General features: G+C 38.2%; 1 protein-coding gene across 1 annotated transcript; it reads left to right on the top strand.

Moving 5' to 3' along the window:
* The first annotated feature begins 2,034 nt into the window (after positions 1 to 2,034).
* On the top strand, positions 2,035 to 20,602 carry LOC133559681 (G-protein coupled receptor 26-like). The gene is made up of 3 exons (XM_061911673.1): positions 2,035 to 2,732; positions 7,917 to 8,030; positions 17,926 to 20,602. Exons 1-3 carry the CDS (start codon positions 2,035 to 2,037, stop codon positions 18,209 to 18,211), a joined length of 1,098 nt encoding a protein of 365 aa, XP_061767657.1. The 3' UTR covers positions 18,212 to 20,602.
* Positions 20,603 to 20,899: the final 297 nt, after the last annotated feature.

Genomic DNA, 20,899 nt, shown 5'->3' with positions numbered 1-20,899 from the left:
AAAAAACTAGCGAGAAAATATACACGTAAATAGCAGGCGTAACTTGTTGCGTGAAAGCAAATTTGGGTCTCAGACTGAACAACAAAAGCAGACAGGCTTATATAGGGAAGCTGATTAACAGCAACAGGTGTGCGGGACCGTGAGTAGCAGGTGAAATCAATGAGAAACTATGGAAACGGACAAAACAGGAACTGAGCAGGTGGAACGACGGAGTGATACAAAAACTGGAACAATAAACAATAATATGTGGAGAACCGAAAAGCGGATCTCAACGGATAAATGGTTTTCGCTTTGCATGGTAGAGCTTTAACTTGCACTTACAGATGTAGCCACCAATTATATTTAGTGACAGTGGTGTTTTGAAGTGTTCTTGAGCCCATGTGGTGATATCCTTTAGAGATTGATGTCAGTTTTTGATACACTGCCGTCTGAGGGATGGAAGGTCACGGTCAATCAGTGCTGCTTAGATTCTCTGAACCTTTTGATGATATTATGGACCGTAGATGTTGAAATTCCTAAAGGGAATAAGCGGTAGAAATGGATGGATGGATAAGCCCAAATAGCAAAGACAAATAAAAAAAGCATGTAAACAAACACCTTAGGCCTTAAAGGAGAACTGCACTTTTTTATTTTATTTTATTTTTGCCTATCGTTCACAATCATTATGCCAGACACTCAAAGAGCTTGAAGGAGGACGCCTTCCGCGTCAGTGCGTCTTTACGCGTGAGTCCACCCGGGCGCGGTGCGCTCACGCGTGTGCGGGACTCCCGTGTGCAGGGTCGCCGTGATTGTGACGGATGAGTTGACGTGAGGAGGCACGGCGGACGTCATGCGCGTGCATATGGGAGGAGGCACGGCGGAAATCACGTGAGGAGGCACGGCGGACGTCATGCGCGCGTGTATGTGAGGAGGCGCAGCGGCAGTCGTAATGCGCGCGCGTATGTGAGGAGGCACGGCGGAAATCACGTGAGGAGGCACGGCAGGGTTAATGCGCGCGCGTATGTGAGGAGGCACGGCAGTCATAATGCGCGCGCGTATGTGAGGAGGCGCGGCGGAAACCACGTGAGGACGCACGGCAGAGTTAATGCGCGCGCGTATGTGAGGAGGCGCGGCGGAAATCACGTGAGGAGGCACGGCAGAGTTAATGCGCGCGCGTATGTGAGGAGGCGCGGCGGAAATCACGTGAGGAGGCACGCCAGAGTTAATGCGTGCGCGTATGTGAGGAGGCACGGCAGTCATAATGCGCGCGCGTATGTGAGGAGGCGCGGCAGAAATCACGTGAGGAGGCACGGCAGAGTTAACGCGCACGCGTATGCGAGGAGGCGCGACAGAAATCACGTGAGGAGGCACGGCGGACGTCATGCGCGCGCGTATGTGAGGAGGCACGGCGGACGTCATGCACGCGCGTATGTGAGGAGGCACGGCAGAGTTAATGCGCGCGCGTATGTGAGGAGGCGCGGCAGAAATCACGTCAGGAGGCACGGCAGAGTTAATGCGCGCGCGTATGTGAGGAGGCGCGGCGGTATTCGTAATGCGCGCGCGTATGTGAGTAGGCGCGGCGGAAATCACGTGAGGAGGCACGGCAGTCATAATGCGCGCGCGTATGTGAGGAGGCACGGTGGAAACCGCGTGAGGAGGCAGGCGGACGTCATGCGCGCGCGTATGTGGGGAGGCACGGCGGAAATTACGTGGGGAGGCACGGCAGAGTTAATGCGCGCGCGTATGTGAGAAGGCGCGGCAGAAATCACGTGAGGAGGCACGGCGGACGTCATGCGCGCGCGTGTGTGAGGAGGCGCGGCGGACGTCTTGCGCGCGCGTATGTGGGGAGGCACGGCGGAAATTACGCGGGGAGGCACGGCAGAGTTAATGCGCGCGCGTATGTGAGAAGGCGCGGCAGAAATCACGTGAGGAGGCACGGCGGACGTCATGCGCGCGCGTGTGTGAGGAGGCACGGCGGACGTCAAGCACGCGCGTATGTGAGGAGGCACGGCGGACGTCATGCACGCGCGTATGTGAGGAGGCACGGCGGACGTCATGCACGCGGCGGACTTTGCCGCGTGCGCGCTGCTGTCGGCCATCATCGCGGTGTCGCTGCTGTCCAACCTGGCCGTGCTGATCTGCTTCCTCTACAACCCGGAGATCCGCAAGCAAGTCCCGGCTCTTTTCATCCTCAACTTGAGCCTGTGCAACCTGCTGCAGTGCGTGTGCAACATGCCGCTCACCCTGGCGGGGTTCCTGGCGGCGGGGCACCACCGCAACCCCGCGGGCGGCGGCGGAGGAGGAGGCGCGTTAATGTGTCAGATTGTCGGTTTCCTGGACACCTTCCTCACCGCCAACTCCATGCTGACCATGGCGGCGCTCAGCATCGACCGGTGGGTGGCGGTGGTCTTCCCGCTCAGCTACCACTCCAGGGTGCGGCACCGGGACGCGGTGGTGGCGCTGGGCTACACCTGGGCGCACTCGCTGTGTTTCTCCACCGCCGCCTCATGCCGCTCCTGGGTGGGCTACCACCCGCTTTACGCGTCGTGCACCCTGCGGGGGGTCCGCGCCAAGGCGGGCGGGCTGCACTTCGCCGTCTTCACCGTGGCCCTGCACACCTTCACCTTCCTGCTGGCCCTGCTGGCCATGTGCGGGACTTACCTGAAGGTGCTGCAGGTGGCCAGGTTCCACTGCCGGCGCATCGACGTCATCACCATGCAGACCTTGCTGCTGCTGGTGGACATCCACCCCAGGTACGCCGCCTTTGACACCTCCTTTCATCCACCATCGGACTTTCAAAAGTTTAAAGACACTCCCAAAAAATCGATTGACGTCATTGTTATTTAATCCGATCATAAATTGATTCATGATTTTCAAAAATATAACAAAACTTTTGTTTAAGAGTATTTATTAAAAGACGCTCTTAGGCCATCTGAATGCATCAACTGCTGGCCTGGGGGCCAAATCCGGTCTGGAATGACCCCCAGATTTAAAAACCCTAAAGTGGTGTTGTCACCTTGTGCAAAAAGTAAACAAAAACAGAATACAATCATTTGCAAATCTTTTTTTAAATTATATTCAGTCTGCAAAAGACAAGATACTTAGGTTTTTAACAGTTTTTTTCTTTTGCAAATATTAGCTAATTTGCAACGTGTTTCCAAAAACTTCTGCAAAAGACAAGATACTTAGTTTTTTAACAGTTTTTTTCTTTTGCAAATATTAGCCAATTTGCAACGTGTTTCCAAAAAGTTCTGCAAAAGACAAGATACTTAGGTTTTTAACAGTTTTTTTCTTTTGCAAATATTAGCTAATTTGCAACGTGTTTCCAAAAAGTTCTGCAAAAGACAAGATACTTAGTTTTTTAACAGTTTTTTTCTTTTGCAAATATTAGCTAATTTGCAACGTGTTTGCAAAAAGCTGGCACAAGTGGCAAAAAAGACTGAGGAAGTTGAGGAATGCTCATCAAACACTTATGTGGAACATCCCACATGTGTGCAGGCTAATTGGGAACAGGTGGGTGACATGATTGGCTATAAAAGCAGCTTCCCAAAAAATGCTCAGTCATTCTCAAACAAGGACGGGGCCAAGGCTCGATTGGTACCGGGCCGCAGAATTATTTTTTTAATTAATTTATTTATTTTTTTGTCATTAAAAAAGGGAGGTTTTTTTGGGTTGCTGCACTAATTGTAAGTGTATCTTGTGTTTTTTTATGTTGATTTAATAAAAAAAAAAAAAAAAATTATAAATAAAAATTATAAAAAAATGATTCTGCAGCCTGGTACCAATCGAGCACGGTAGTTGGGGACCACTGCTGTAAAGCACTTTATTTTGTGGTCAACGTGTGCAAACTTTTATGAAAACGTGGACTTTTGTGGAGGCTGAGATCACTTATTCATGTTTACGTTTGCTTGATTGTACACACTTTTCTATTTACAAACTCTGTTCGGACCCACTTAAGTTTGTAAATCGAGTTTCCACCGTATATCCCAATCATTTTTTACTTAGGATGAAAATACATGCTTAAGTCGATGCTTGACTTGTAATTTCAAAGCAAGTTTGCCATCAATGTGTACGTAAAATCATGTAGTTATTGAATATGGAGGCAAAAGTGTAATAATGTAACGTGGAGTTTATGCATTAATAGTCATTTATATTCACTGCTCCACTAAACCCTCTTGAGGACAGCCATGATTGCTTTGTGGCCCTCAGTAAACACAAGTTCGACCCCCGCACTAGATGGAAGAAGGTACATAATTAACCCGTGTATCCACCTGTTGCCATTTATTATGCCGTTAATGCTGCATGTGTGGCAATGTTGTCAAGAAAAGTATCAGGAAGAAGCAAAGCATCGCTTTCTGAAGCCACTCCCCTTTGTCGTCTTTGATTAAAAGTGGGATTCATCTGATTTGACATCATGGATAACATCATTCTGGTTTTCAATGTAACAGAACGGTTTTGGACACTAGGAAAACATCCCGAGTTTTTGACACTTAGAGAAATATCACAAGTTTTTGACACTTATAAAAATCCCCGACTTTTGGAGGAAAACATTTCTGACCAAAAAATGTCCGACTTTTAGACACTTAGAAAAAGTCCAGACTTTTTGACTGTTACAAAAAATCCTGACATTTTGACGAAACAAAATTCGGACTTTTTGACACTTAGAAAAAATCCTGACCTTTTGACACTTAGAAAAAATCCCGAGTTTTTGACACAGAGAAATATCACAAGTTTTTGACACTTACAAAAATCCCCGACTTTCGGAGGAAAACATTTCTGACTTTTAGAAACTTAAAAAAAATCCAGACTTTTTGACATTTAGAAACAATATAGATTTTTTGACATTTAGAAAAAGTCCAGACTTTTTGACAGTTACAAAAAATCCTGACATTTTGACAAAACAATGTCCGACATTTTGACACTTAGAAACAATATAGATTTTTTGACATTTAGAAAAAATCCCGTGTTTTTGACACCAAGAGAAAAATCACAAGTTTTGGACACTTAAAAAAATCCCCGACTTTTGGAGGAAAAAATTTCTGACCAAAAAATGTCTGACTTTTAGACACTTGGAAAAAATCCAGACTTTTTGACATTTAGAAACAATATAGATTTTTTGACATTTAGAAAAAGTCCAGACTTTTTGACTGTTACAAAAAATCCTGACATTTTGACGAAACAAAATTCGGACTTTTTGACACTTAGAAACAATATAGATTTTTTGACATTTAGAAAAAGTCCCGACTTTTTGACTGTTACAAAAAATCCTGGCATTTTGACGAAACAAAATTCGGACTTTTTGACACTTAGAAAAAATCCTGACCTTTTGACTGAAAAATGTCCGACTTTTTGACACTTAGAAAAAATCCCGAGTTTTTGACACAGAGAAATATCACAAGTTTTTGACACTTACAAAAATCCCCGACTTTCGGAGGAAAACATTTCTGACTTTTTGAGACTTAGAAAAAAATCCAGACTTTTTGACAAAAAAATGTCCGACTTTTAGAAACTTAAAAAAAATCCAGACTTTTTGACATTTAGAAACAATATAGATTTTTTGACATTTAGAAAAAGTCCAGACTTTTTGACAGTTACAAAAAATCCTGACATTTTGACAAAACAAAATTCAGACTTTTTGACACTTAGAAAAAATCCCGAGATTTTGACACCTAGAGAAAATTCACAAGTTTTTGACACTTACAAAAAACCCCGACTTTTGGAGGAAAACATTTCTGACAAAAAAATGTCCGACTTTTAGACACTTAGAAAAAATCCAGACTTTTTGACATTTAGAAACCATATAGATTTTTTGACATTTAAAAAAAGTCCAGACTTTTTGACTGTTAGAAAAAATCCTGACATTTTGACGACAAAATTCCCACTTTTAGAAAAAATCCTGAATTTTTGACGAAAAAATGTACGACTCTTTGACACTCAGAAAAAAATCTGGATTTTTTGACCCAAAAATTTCCAACTTTTTAACACTTACAAAAAATCCCGACTTTTTGATGAAAAAAGGTTGCAACTTTTTGACACTTTGAAAAAAAGCCCCACTTTTTGACATTTAGAAAAAAATCCGGAATTTTTTTACGATAAAATCTCCGACTTTTTGACACTTGAAAAAATCCCCACTTTTTGACATTTAGAAAAAAATCCAGAATTTTTTACGAAAAAATCTCCGACTTTTTGACACTTAAAAAAATCCATACTTTTTGACATTTAGAAAAAATCCAGACTTTATGACACTTAGAAAAAATCCAGACTTTTTGACCCAAATTTCCGACTTTTTGACACTTAGAAAAAAATCCTGACTTTTTGACGAAAAAATTTCCCACTTTTTGACATTTAGAAAAAATCCAGATTTTTTTACACTTAGAAAAAATCCAGATTTTTTTTTGACATTTACAAAAAATCCCGAAACAATCCTGACATTTTAACAAAACAAAATTCCAACTTTTTGACACTTAAAAAAAAATCCCGATTTTTTTGACGAAAAAATTTTGCGAGTTTTTGCCACTTTGAAAAAATCCCCACTTTTTGACATATAGAACAAATCCAGACTTGTTGACATATAGAAACAATCCAGATCTTTTTGACATTTAGAAAAAGTCCCAAATTTTTGAAGAAAAAATGTCCAACTTTTTGACACTTGGAAAAAATCCTGACTTTTTGACACCTACAAAAAAATCCAGATTTTTTGACATTTAGAAAACATCCAGACTTTTGGACAGTTAAAAAAAAAAAAGATTTTTTTTGACATTTTGAAAAAAACCAGACATTTTGACACTTAGAAAAAAATCAGGATTTTATTTTTTGGACATTTACAATAAATCCAGAGAGTTTTTGACATTTAGAAAAAAATCCCGAATTTTTGCAAAAAAAGATTCCGACCTTTTGACACTTACAAATGTGTAGTGTGTGGACAGAAAAGGGCGAATGGACGCATTTTGTCTTAAAAGATCAAGTTAAGTAGAAGCTAAAGTGCATCCGCAGTCGACAATGTTTTAGCTACTTCAAAATCCCTAATCCTTATCTCCATGGCAACAAAAAAGTATGATTCTTACAGGTATCATTATCACTGGAGGACGAGGAATAGCTAAACATGCTTCACTACACACCCTAGGAGGATACAATAGCTCACCTACATCACAATGTAAACAAATGCCATGGGTGGATCTACACCTGATATCCACTGTAATGATACCAAGTACAAGAGCATAACTAGTCGATACTACATTGATATTTTTTAGCATCGCAAAATCTGTTTTAGTTTTTTTTTAATGGATATTATGTTTATAAAGTCAGTAAATACATCCCTGGACACATGAGGACTTTGAATATGACCAATGTATGATCCTGAAACTACTTGGTATCGGATTGATACCTAAATGTGTGGTATCATCCAAAACTAATGTCAAGTATCAAAGAAGAGAAGAATAAGTCGTTATTACATTTTAACAGAAGTGTAGATAGAACATGTTAAAACAGAAAATAAGCAGATATTAACAGTAAATGAATAAGTTGATTAATAATAATTTTTTTACAGTTTGTCCCTCATAATGTGTAGAAAATAATAGGTGTATAAATGACACAATATGTTACTGCAGACTAATTAGGAGTCTTTGTTTGTTTACTTCCTACTAAAAGACAAGTTGTCTAGTATGTTCAACATTTTATTTACGCACTAAATGCCAATAATAAACATATGTTTCATCCACACTAAGATTTTTCTTGTTTAAATAAAGACAATAAAGTCATTTTTTGTGGCTCCCTTATTTAGAGAAGTACCGAAAAGTATCGAAATACATTTTGGTACCGGTACTGATATATTGATATGGAGACAACCCAAGAAAGTGGCCATGTGGCTAAATCCTACATTTCCCAGCATTCCTTGCTCCATGCTCCGACTGCAGGCTTGATGATGTTTTGTTTGGCAGCGTGCGGCAAAAGTGTTTGGAGGAACAGAAGCGAAGGAGACAGCGGGCCGGCAACAAGATCAGCACCTTCATCGGCACCTTCGTGGTGTGTTTCACCCCCTACGTCGTCACCAGGTGAGCACGCCTCCTCCTCCCCGTTTGCTGCTACGGAACGTTGTTTGCCAAGAAAACATTGGACACACCTTTCTACAGCATGAACACACTTATTGCTAGGATGATCATCACACTATGGCACAGTTTACACTCCACACCAAATCCACACTTTTTGACACTGAAAAAATTCAGACTTTTTGACAAAAAATTTTTTGAATTTTTGACTCTTGGAAAAATCCTAACTTTTTGACACTTTGGAAAAAATCCCGACTTTTTGACGAAAAAATGTCAGACTTTTTGACACTTGAAAAAAATCCCAATTTTTGGACACTTACAAAAAATCCAGAGTTTTTGACATGTAGAAAAAAAAATCACGTTTTTGACACTTACAAAAAATCCTGACTATTTAACGAAAAAATTTCAAGACTTTTTGACACGTAGAAAAAAATCCAGAGTTTTTGACACTTAGAAAAAGACTTGTTGACACTTAAAGAAAATCCGGATTTTTTTGACATTTCGAAAAAATCTAAAATTTTTGACGAAAAAATTTCCGACTTTTTGACACTTAGAAAAAATCCCGACTTTTTGACACTTTGGAAAAAATCCCGACTTTTTGACGAAAAAATTTCAGACTTTTTGACACTTGAAAAAAATCCCAATTTTTGGACACTTACAAAAAATCCAGAGTTTTTGACATGTAGAAAAAAAAAATCACGTTTTTGACACTTACAAAAAATCCTGACTATTTAACGAAAACATTTCAAGACTTTTTGACACGTAGAAAAAAATCCAGAGTTTTTGACACTTAGAAAAAGACTTGTTGACACTTAAAGAAAATCCGGATTTTTTTGACATTTCGAAAAAATCTAAAATTTTTGACGAAAAAATTTCTGACACTTAGAAAAAATCCCAACTTTTTGACACTTTGAAAAAAATCCAGAATTTTTGGACATTTAGAAAATATCCAGATTTTTGGACCGTTAGAAAAAAAATCATAATTTTTTGACATTTTGAAAAAAATCCAGACTTTTTGACACTTGGAAAAAAATCCAGACTTTTTGACCAAAAAATGTTCGACTTTTTGACACAAACATTTCTGACTTTTTGACTTTTAGAAAAAATCCAGACTTTTTGACGCTTAGAAAAAAATCCTGATTTTTTTGGACATTTAGAAAAAAATCCAAAGTTTTTGACAATTATAAAAAAATCCTGCCATTTTGACGAAAAAAAGTGCAACTTTTTCACACTTACAAAAAATCTCGACTTTTTGACGAAAACATTTTGAAACTTTTGGACTCTTTGAAAAAAATCCCCACTTTTTGACATGTACAAAAATTCCAGACTTGATGACACTTAAAGAAAATCCAGATTTTTTGACCAAAAAATGTTCGACTTTTTGACACAAACATTTCTGACTTTTTGACTTTTAGAAAACATCTAGACTTTTTGACATTTAGAAAAAAATCCCAATTTTTTGGGACATTTAGAAAAAAAATCCAAAGTTTTTGACACTTATAAAAAAATCCTGCCATTTTGACGAAAAAAAGTGCAACTTTTTCACACTTACAAAAAATCTAAAATTTTTGACGAAAACATTTCCGACTTTTTGACACTTAGAAAAAATCCCGACTTTTTGACACTTTGAAAAAAATCCAGAATTTTTGGACATTTAGAAAAAATCCAGATTTTTGGACCGTTAGAAAAAATCCAGATTTTTTGACACTTAGAAAAAAATCCAGACTTTATGACACTTGGGAAAAAAATCCAGACTTTTTGACACTTAGAAAAAATCCCGACTTTTTGACACTTAGAAAAAAAAATCCAGATTTTTTGACATGTAGGAAAAAAAATCACATTTTTGACACTTACAAAAAATCCTGACTATTTAACGAAAAAATTTCAAGACTTTTTGACACGTAGAAAAAAATCCCGAGTTACAGACTTTTTGACCCAAAAATGTTCGACTTTTTGACACAAACATTTCTGACGTTTTGACTTTTAGAAAAAATCCAGACTTTTTGACACTTAGAAAAAAATCCCAATTTTTTTGGACATTTAGAAAAAAATCCAAAGTTTTTGACACTTATAAAAAAATCCTGCCATTTTGACGAAAAAAAGTGCAATTTTTTCACACTTACAAAAAATCTCGACATTTTGACGAAAATTTTTTGCAACTTTTGGACTCTCTGAAAAAAATCCCAATTTTTGGACATTTACAAAAATTCCAAACTTGTTGACACTTAAAGAAAATCCAGATTTTTTTGACATTTCGAAAAAATCAAAAAATTTTGACGAAAAAATTTCCGACTTTTTGACACTTAGAAAAAATCCCGACTTTTTGACACTTTGAAAAAAATACAGAATTTTTGGACATTTAGAAAAAATCCTGTTTTTTGGACCGTTGGAAAAAATCCTGATTTTTTGACACTTAGAAAAAAATCCACTTTATGACACTTAGAAAAAAATCCAGATTTTTTGACATTTAGAAAAAATCCAGATTTTTTGGGACATTTAGAAAAAAATCCAGATTTTTGGATCGTTAGAAAAAATCCAGATTTTTTGACACTTAGAAAAAAATCCAGACTTTATGACACTTGGAAAAAAATCCAGACTTTTTGGACGTTTAGAAAAAATCCGATTTTTGGACCGTTAAAAAAAATCCAGATTTTTTGACACTTGGAAAAAAATCCCGACTTTATGACACAATAGACAAAAATCCCGACTTTTTGACACTTACAAAAAAATCCCGACTTTTTCACGAAAAATCTTGCGACTTTTTGGCACTTTGAAAAAATCCCCACTTTTTGACATTTAGAAACAATCCAGACTTGTTGACACTTAGAAAACAATCCATTTTTTTACATTTAGAGAAAATCCCGAATTTTTGACGACATTTTTTTCGACTTTTTGACAATTACAAAAAATCCCTAGTTTTTGACACTTTGAAAAAAATCCAGACTTATTGACGAAAAAATGTCCCACTTTTTGACATTTAGAAAAAATCCTGATTTTTTGACAAAAATGCGAGCCATTACCTCCCTGCTTGGCACTCACCATTAAGGGTTGGAATTGGGGGTTAAATCACTGAAGAATTATTCCCGAGTGCGGTCACTGCTGCTGCTCACTGCTCCCCTCGCCTCCCAGGGGGTGATCAAGGGTGATGAGTCAAAATGCAGGGAATAATTTTGCCACACTTAGTGTGTGTGTGACAATCATTGCTACTTTAACTTTACTGTCTGATTCCAATCAATAAAAAATGTTCAAAGTGTCAAAAAGTCTGGATTTTTTTCCAAGTGTCAAAAAGTCTAAATTTTTTTGGGTCAAAATATGTGGATTTTTTTCTAAGCGTCATTAGGGTTAGGGTTGGATTTTGTACTTAGACAACAAAGGAGAGAAAGGCAGGGATTGTTTCTAAGTACAAAAACGAGAACGGCTAAACTTGACCCTCTTTCAGTTTTGTACTTAGAGAAAATTCCAGTCAAATCCCAGCCTTTTGGAATGGGATTTCTTTTTTTTTTTTTTGCCGGTATCTTTTCCAAGTACAAAAACGAGAGCGGCTAAACTTCCCACCCACTTTTCCCTCTTTCGATTTAGTCCAACCCTAAATTTCCGCCTGTAGTCCCCCAGGCGTACGTAAAATCCCACGAGAATCACGAAGAAACCCAAAGAAAGGTGAGGGGTCACCATGGCAGACTCATTAACATTCAGCTACAATAATTAAGTAGTTGCTAGATTGGATTCAGAAAGAATATCGCAGTGGTTGTGGTTGGATGCTAGTTCGTCGTACAATAACTGATGCAATGCAGAAACTTCACTACTTAAAGACCTTCTTGTACGATTAAAATGACGTACATTTGACTCGGAAACTATTTTAAATGTTTTAAGTCCAGTATTACTTGTCGGTATTGAAATCCTTCATCACATTTAAGTTTTGACCTCCCACTATTTCACAAAAACATACAATTACATACGGTTAATGTTGAAGAGTGTTTTTCATAGCTACCATTGTTTTCTGTTTGAGTCATTCCACACTACAAAGTATTAAAATGATGTCTGGTTCATGTTGATATCATATCAGATCAGTAATAGCATTGCCTCCAATATCGGTCTTTGGTTAAAAGCCACTTTTTAGGAAGGTTACCAGCCACTACGACGCCAACATTTATGTGAACGGATTCAACAATGTCATTCATAGTGATTCTCAAACTGTAGTCTCAGAGAGTTTCGGTTTCGGTTTCAGGCAATCTCCTCCGTGATTGGTCAAAAGGCTACAGGGGCACCATGACTGCTGCCAACTTTGAGCAAATAATAACAGAAGAAATGAACGAATTAAAGAGACGGTTTGACAAAAACAGACTATCTCTGAATCGCAATCAAACCAAAATGATGATATTTGGTAATAGCAAAAGGTAAAGTCCGACACAAATACAAATAGACGGACATTGAAAGAGTAAAATAAACCACATTTTAGGTGTAATAATAGATGTATTAATTATGTAATGTAATAATGAATAATTGTTTATGTAATATTAGAAAATGAAGTTAAAAGCAAGTGTCATGCGTTGATAAGAGATGGTTGTGGAAGACCCAGGAGGTTGTTGTGATTCTTAGGGTTAGGGTTAGGTTAAACCTACCCTAACCCTAACCCACAGGATTCAAAGCGTAGGAAAAAGATAGCAGCTTTATAGTTTGGAATTTATGGTAGTTTAATGCAAATTTCCGATTCCACAACATTGGGATTCTTGTGAAAACAAGCTAGGTTTATGGGTTAGGGTCAGGTGTAACCCTACCTTAACCCTAACCCCAACCCTAACCTGTTTTCGCAAGAATCTCAACGTTTTGGAATCGGAATTTGCATTAAAAATCCAGATTTTTTTTGACATTTAGAAAACATCCTGACTTTTTGACGCTAAAAAAATCCCGACTTTTTGGCGAAAAAATTTCAGACTTTTTGACACTTAGAAAAAATCCAGAGTTTTTGACTTGTAGAAAAAAAATCACGTTTTTGACATTTACAAAAAATCCTGACTTTTTGACGAAAAAATTACAGGCTTTTTGACACGTAGAAAAAAATCCCGAGTTTTTGACACCTAGAAAAAAAAATCAGTTTTTTTTGACATTTTGAAAAAATCCAGACTTTTTGACACTTGGAAAAAAATCCAGACTTTTCGACCAAATATTTTTCGACTTTTTGACACTTAGAAAAAATCCCGAATTTTTGACATTTAGAAACCATACAGATTTGTGGGACATTTAGAAAAAATCCAGATCCCGATTTTTTTGGACATTTAGAGAAAATCCAGAGTTTTTGACACATACAAAACATCCTGCCATTTTGACAAATAAAATTCCGACTTTTTGACACTTAAAAAAAAAATCTCAACTTTTTGATGAAAAATGTTTGCAACTTTTGGACACTGTGAAAAAATTCCTACTTTTTGACATTTAGAAACGATCCAGAGTGTTGATACTGTTGTTGATACTTAGAAACAGATCCAGAGTTTTTTAGATATGGAAAAAATCCCAAATTTTTGACGAAATCATTTCCAACTTTTTGACACTTACAGAAAATCCCGACTTTTTGACGAAAAAATGTCAGACTTTTTGATACTTAGAAAAAATCCAGAGTTTTTGACATGTAGAAAAAAAATTATGTTTTTGACATTTACAAAAAATCCTGACTTTTTGATGAAAAAATTACAGGCTTTTTGACACGTCGGGAAAAAAATTCAGTTTTTTTTGACATTTTGAAACAATCCAGACTTTTTGACACTTGGAAAAAAAATCCAGACTTTTTGACCAAAAATTTTTCGACTTTTTGACACTTAGAAAAAATCCCGAATTTTTGACACTTAGAAACCATACAGATTTTTGGGACATTTAGAAAAAAATCCAGATCCCGATTTTTTGGGACATTTAGAAAAAATCCAGAGTTTTTGACACATACAAAAAATCCTGCCATTTTGACAAATACAATTCCGACTTTTTGACACTTAGAAAAAAAATTTAAACTTTTTGATGAAAAAATTTTGCAATTTTTGGACACTTTGAAAAAATTCCTACTTTTTGACATTTATAAACACTCCAGAGTGTTGATACTGTTGTTGATACTTAGAAACAAATCCAGAGTTTTTTACATATGGAAAAAAATCCCGAATTTTTGACGAAATCATTTCCAACTTTTTGACACTTACAGAAAATCCCGACTTTTTGACGAAAAAATTTCAGACTTTTTGACACTTAGAAAAAATCCAGAGTTTTTGACATGTAGAAAAAAAATCACGTTTTTGACATTTACAAAAAATCCTGACTTTTTGACAAAAAAATTACAGGCTTTTTGACACGTAGAAAAAATCCCGAGTTTTTGACACCTAGAAAAAAAATTCAGGTTTTTTTTGACATTTTGAAACATACCAGACTTTTTGACACTAGGAAAAAAATCCAGACTTTTTGACCAGAAATGTTTCGACTTTTTGACACTTAGAAAAAATCCCGAATTTTTGACACTTAGAAACCATACAGATTTTTGGGACATTTAGAAAAAATCCAGATCCCGATTTTTTGGGACATTTAGAAAAAATCCAGAGTTTTTGACACATACAAAAAATCTTGCCATTTTGACAAATAAAATTCCGACTTTTTGACACTTAGAAAAAAAATCTCAACTTTTTGATGAAAAAATTTTGCAACTTTTGGACACTTTGAAAAAATTCCTACTATTTGACATTTAGAAACGATCCAGAGTGTTGAGACATTTAGAAAAAATCCAGATCCCGATTTTTTGGGACATTTAGAAAAAATCCAGAGTTTTTGACATACAAAAAATCCTGCCATTTTGACAAATAAAATTCCGACTTTTTGACACTTAGAAAAAAAATCTGAGCTTTTTGATGAAAAAATTTTGCAACTTTTGGACACTTTGAAAAAATTCCTACTTTTTGACATTTAGAAACGATCCAGAGTGTTGATACTGTTGTTGATACTTAGAAACAAATCCAGAGTTTTTTACATATGGAAAAAATCCCGAATTTTTGACGAAATCATTTCCAACTTTTTGACACTTACAGAAAATCCCGACTTTTTTACGAAAAAATTTCAGACTTTTTGAAACTTAGAAAAAATCCAGAGTTTTTGACATGTAGAAAAAAAATCACGTTTTTGACATTTACAAAAAATCCTGACTTTTTGACGAAAAAATTACAGGCTTTTAGACACGTAGAAAAAATCCCGAGTTTTTGTCACCTAGAAAAAGAAAGTCAGGTTTTTTTTGACATTTTGAAACAATCCAGACTTTTTGACACTTGGAAAAAAATCCAGACTTTTTGACCAAAAATGTTTCGACTTTTTGACACTTAGAAAAAATCCCGAATTTTTGACACTTAGAAACCATACAGATTTTTGGGACATTTAGAAAAAATCCAGATCCCGATTTTTTGGGACATTTAGAAAAAAATCCAGAGTTTTTGACACATACAAAAAATCCTGCCATTTTGACAAATAAAATTCCGACTTTTTGACACTTAGAAAAAAAAATCTCAACTTTTTGATGAAAACATTTTGCAAATTTTGGACACTTTGAAAAAATTCCTACTTTTTGACATTTAGAAACGATCTAGTGTTGATACTGTTGTTGATACTTAAAAACAAATCCAGAGTTTTTTACGTATGGAAAAAATCCCGAATTTTTGACGAAATCATTTCCAACTTTTTGACACTTACAAAAAAATCCCGACTTTTTGAGACTTAGAAAAAATCCAGAGTTTTTGACATGTAGAAAAAAAATCACGTTTTTGACATTTACAAAAAATCCTGACTTTTTGACGAAAAAATTGCAGGCTTTTTGACACATAGAAAAAAATCCCGAGTTTTTGACACCTACAAAAAAAAATTCAGTTTTTTTTGACATTTTGAAACAATCCAGACTTTTTGACACTTGGAAAAAAATCCTAACTTTTTGACCCAAAATTTTTCGACTTTTTGACACTTAGAAAAAATCCCTAAATTTTGACGCTTAGAAACCATACAGATTTTTGGGACATTTAGAAAAAATCCAGATCCTGATTTTTGGGGACATTTAGAAAAAATCCAGAGTTTTTGACACATACAAAAAATCCTTCCATTTTGACAAATAGAATTCCGACTTTTTGACACATAGAAAAAAAATCTCAACTTTTTGATGAAAAAATTTTGCAACTTTTGGACACTTTGAAAAAATTCCTACTTTTTGACATTTAGAAACGATATCCAGAGTGTTGATACTGTTGTTGATACTTAGAAACAAATCCAGAGTTTTTTACATATGGAAAAAATCCAGAATTTTTGACGAAATAATTTCCAACTTTTTGACACTTACAGAAAATCCCAAATTTTTGACACTGAGGAAAATATCCAGATTTTTTTGACATTTAGAAAATAATCCTGATTTTTTTGACATTTAGAAAAAAATCCCGACTTTTGGACCGTTAGAAAAAAATCCAGATTTTTTTGACAAAAAAATGTCCGACTTTTAGACACTTAGAAAAAATCCAGACTTTTTGACACTTAGAAAAAATCCTGACATTTTGACGAAACAAAATTCGGACTTTTTGACACCTAGAAAAAAATCCCGACTTTTTGCTGAAAATTATTTTGCGACATTTCAACACTTTCAAAGAATCCCCACTTTTTGACATTTAGAAAAAATCCTGAATTTTTGACGAAAAAATTTCCGACTTTTTGACACTTGGAAAAAAATCTTGATTTTTTTGACCAACATTTTTTTCCAACTTTTTGACACTTATAAAAAATCCCGACTTTTTGATGAAAAAATTTTGCAACTTTTTGACACTTTGAAAAAATCCCCACTTTTTGAAATTGAGAAAAAATCCTGAATTTTTGACGAAATCATTTCCAACTTTTTGACACTTACAGAAAATCCCAAATTTTTGACACTGAGGAAAAAATCCAGATTTTTTTGACATTTAGAAAAAAATCCAGATTTTTTGACATTTAGAAAAAAATCCCGATTTTTGGACCGTTAGAAAAAAATCCAGATTTTTTGACACTTAGAATCCCAACCCCAACCCCAACCCCAACCCTAACCCATAACCCCAACCCAAACCCAACACCAACCCTATCCTTAACCCTAACCCTAACCATCTAACCCATAACCCTAACCCCTACCCCAACCCTAACCCCAGATTAGATTTGAAGCACTTTGGTGTGTTTGGACCGGCAAAAAACCTCTCATCTGTGTGACTCGAGGGCAAACATTTAAGTGTAAACGGGGCCATAGGGGATCACTTTCTGGATTCTACTGCAGTTGAGACTGGGTCAACGCTGCCCCTGCTGGTGTAAATCCAGTAACTGCACACTATTTGTTTCCTCACACAATCGATGACGATCCATCTGGCCATTAGAAGGACTTATTTACTCGGACTCAGAGGGGGGCAGAGTGGGGATCTCTCTCTTAGTCTGTGGTCAGAATGTGGACATTGGCAATCAGAATTCACTCTTGCAGCTCATCGATTCCGTCAACACTCCTAATCTCCGGCAAGTGTCGGGAGGAGAAGGATGCGGCGCGATCTAATGAGCTTGTGATGCTATCAGCGGCGGTCATTAGCATTTTGCCCGTTGCGTGGGCGCCGGCGACCTGTCACAAGGCGTTAGATGGGTGGGATGGAAATAGGAGGTGTGTAATTAAGGGCAGATTAGCCACAAAACAATGCTTCTGCTTGTTACTTTCACTTGAACACAATCGGACGCATTAGGACACCAGTGGGCTTGACATTTGCAGACACTCGGATGACATTTCCGAGAAATCGCTGCCAGGGGGGGGAGGCTCGTTTGCGTCTTCCACTCCAATTAAACCTGATCTTACAACTCACTGCTTCTGCCCCCGTCCTTGACTTTTCCGTCTCTGCTTTGTTCGAGGTAGAATCGTGGAGCTCTTCTCCCCGGAGCCCATCAACCCTCACTGGGGGGTACTGTCCAAATGTTTGGTCTACGGCAAAGCCGCCAGCGACCCTTTCGTCTACTCGCTGCTGCGGCATCAGTACAAGAAGACCTGCAGTCTCCTGGCCCATAAAGTTCTCCGCAGGAGTCAGCGGGACTCGTTCTCTCCCGGAGCGGAGGGGAACGGCGGGAGAAATGACGTCCGGCAGTCCGTCGACGCTGCAGAGGGTTTCCAAGCATCCGGCAACAAACCATCTCTTGTCCAGTGAGCCAGAAGACGATGATTGTGAGTGTCTTGGTCTTTGAGTTAAGGCATGATAACTCCCGATGTTCCTCATCCACTGTCTGCTCGGATCGGCACAGTTCCGTGGACTTTACTTCTAGTACCTGGTTAGTCAACGTTCCAGGAATTGATTACACAACCCTCTGCTGGTGGAGCAGTGGAGACACCACAGTCACAACTTGGCTGTACCACCCCTGTTTTCTACCCCGGTAAATGTGGTCTCCTTACAGAGAAAGAACCAAACACCGGCACAGGGTTTGCAGTGGAGATGGACTAAGAATCCTCTGGTCCTTGTCCCTGGTCATGTCTTGTTGCTAGGCAGAGTTCGCAGGGCTCGAGCATAAGTCAGTCCCTCTAAGATTCACGCAGATTCAGCCACAAATTGGAGCTTTGTCAAATGCCGGCAAGGTTCCGGCTTTATTTGGTTAATCAGCGTTATTTTCGGCAGTTACATTTGTCTCGGAGCAGCACATTAAAAGCGAGAACGGCAACGTGTACTGTAACCACGTAGCAACTACTTCTTGCTCTAACGGCTCAGACCTACTTCCTGTTTCTGTCCACAGCTCTAAGCCTTCTAGGTAGTGTAGTGTAATGCGAAAAGTTTGGACACACCTTCTCATTCAATGGGTTTTCTTTCTTTTCATGACTATTTCCATTGTAGATAGTCACCTCAAAACTATGGATGAACACATGTTGAGTTATGTACTTAACAAAAAACGGCGAAACAACTGAAAACATGTTTTATATTCTATTTTCTTCCAAATATCAATCAATCAATCAATGTTTATTTATATAGCCCCAAATCACAAATGTCTCAAAGGACTGCACAAATCATTACGACTACAAAATCCTCGGAAGAACCCACAAAAGGGCAAGGAAAACTCACACCCAGTGGGCATAGAGAATTCACATCCAGTGGGACGCCAGTGACAATGCTGACTATGAGAAACCTTGGAGAGGACCTCAGATGTGGGCAACCCCCCCTCTCTAGGGGACCGAAAGCAATGGATGTCGAGCGGGTCTAACATGATACTGTGAAAGTTCAATCCATAGTGGCTCCAACACAGCCGCGAGAGTTCAGTTCAAGCGGATCCAAGACAGCAGCGAGAGTCCCGTCCACAGGAAACCATCTCAAGCGGATCAGCAGCGTAGAGATGTCCCCAACCGATACAGGCGAGCGGTCCATCCTGGGTCCCGACGAGCGGTCCATCCTGGGTCTCGACTCTGGACAGCCAGTACTTCATCCATGGTCATTGGACCGGACCCCCTCCACAAGGGAGGGGGGGACATAGGAGAAAAAAGAAAAGAAGCGGCAGATCAACTGGTCTAAAAAGGAGGTCTATTTAAAGGCTAGAGTATACAGATGAGTTTTAAGGTGAGACTTAAATGCTTCTACTGAGGTAGCATCTCGAACTGTTACCGGGAGGGCATTCCAGAGTAAATAGCCACCTCTGATTACTTTTTCCGCACACTCTTGGCATTCTCTCCATGAGCTTCAAGAGGTAGTCACCTGAAATGGTTTTCACTTCACAGGTGTGTTTGAAGCTCATGGAGAAGAATGCCAAGAGTGGGCAAAGCAGTAATCCGAGCAAAGGGTGGCTATTTTGAAGAAACTAGAATGTAAAACATGTTTTCAGTTATTTCATCTTTTTTTTTTTTGTTAATGGGGAACATTATCACAATTTCAAAAGGGTTAAAAACGATAAAAACCAGTTCCCATTGGCTTGTTGTATTTTTTGAAGTTTTTTTCAAAATTTTACCGGTCTCGGAATATCCCTAAATAAAGCTTTAAAGTGCCTTATTTTCGGCTCTCCGTGAAGACACTGTCCATTTCCCTGTGACGTCACACAGTGCTGCCAATGTAAACAAACAACGGCGAATAGCACAGCAAGATATAGCGACATTAGCTCGGATTCAAACTCGGATTTCAGCGACTTAAGCGATTCAACAGATTACGCATGTATTGAAACAGATGGTTGGAGTATGAAAATATTGAAGAAACTGAAGCTATTGACGCTATTCATAGCCATAGCATGGCCGAATAGCTGCGTTAGCATTGCCGGTAAAATGTGCGGACCAAACGATCAGGACTTTCGCATCTTTTGACACTGGAGCAACTTAAATCCGTCGATTGGTAAGTGTTTTTTTCGCATTAAATGTGGGTGGAAGGAAACGTAATATAGTTGCAAATGCATCTGCAGGTTATCCATACATCTCTGTGCCATGTCTGCTTTAGCACCGCCGGTAAATAGCATGTTAGCATCGATTAACTGGCAGTCAACATCAACAAAACTCACCTTTGTGATTTCGTTGACTATCGTTGCAAATGCATCTACAGGTTATCCATACATCTCTGTGCCATGTCTGCCTTAGCATCGCCGGGAAAATGTGGAGACACTCTGGTACATTCAATGGGGGTCTGGCGGCAGATTTCTTGCCAGTGGTGCAACTTGAATCCCTCCCTGTTAGTGTTGTTACACCCTCCGACAACACACCGACGAGGCATGATGTCTCCAAGGTTCCAAAAAATAGTCCAAAAAACGGAAAATTACTGAGCTGTGACCCGGTGTTTGTAATGTGTTGAAAATTCTGATGTCATCGCCTCCAGCTCCATAAACAGAAAGGCGTTTAATTCGCCAAAATTCACCCATTTCGAGTTCGGAAATCGGTTAAA

Source organism: Nerophis ophidion, linkage group LG09 (assembly GCF_033978795.1).
Source record: "Nerophis ophidion isolate RoL-2023_Sa linkage group LG09, RoL_Noph_v1.0, whole genome shotgun sequence".
NCBI lineage: Eukaryota > Metazoa > Chordata > Actinopteri > Syngnathiformes > Syngnathidae > Nerophis > Nerophis ophidion.
The sequence above is the reverse complement of the archived record's forward strand: the minus strand, read 5'-3'. Positions and strand labels throughout refer to the sequence as shown.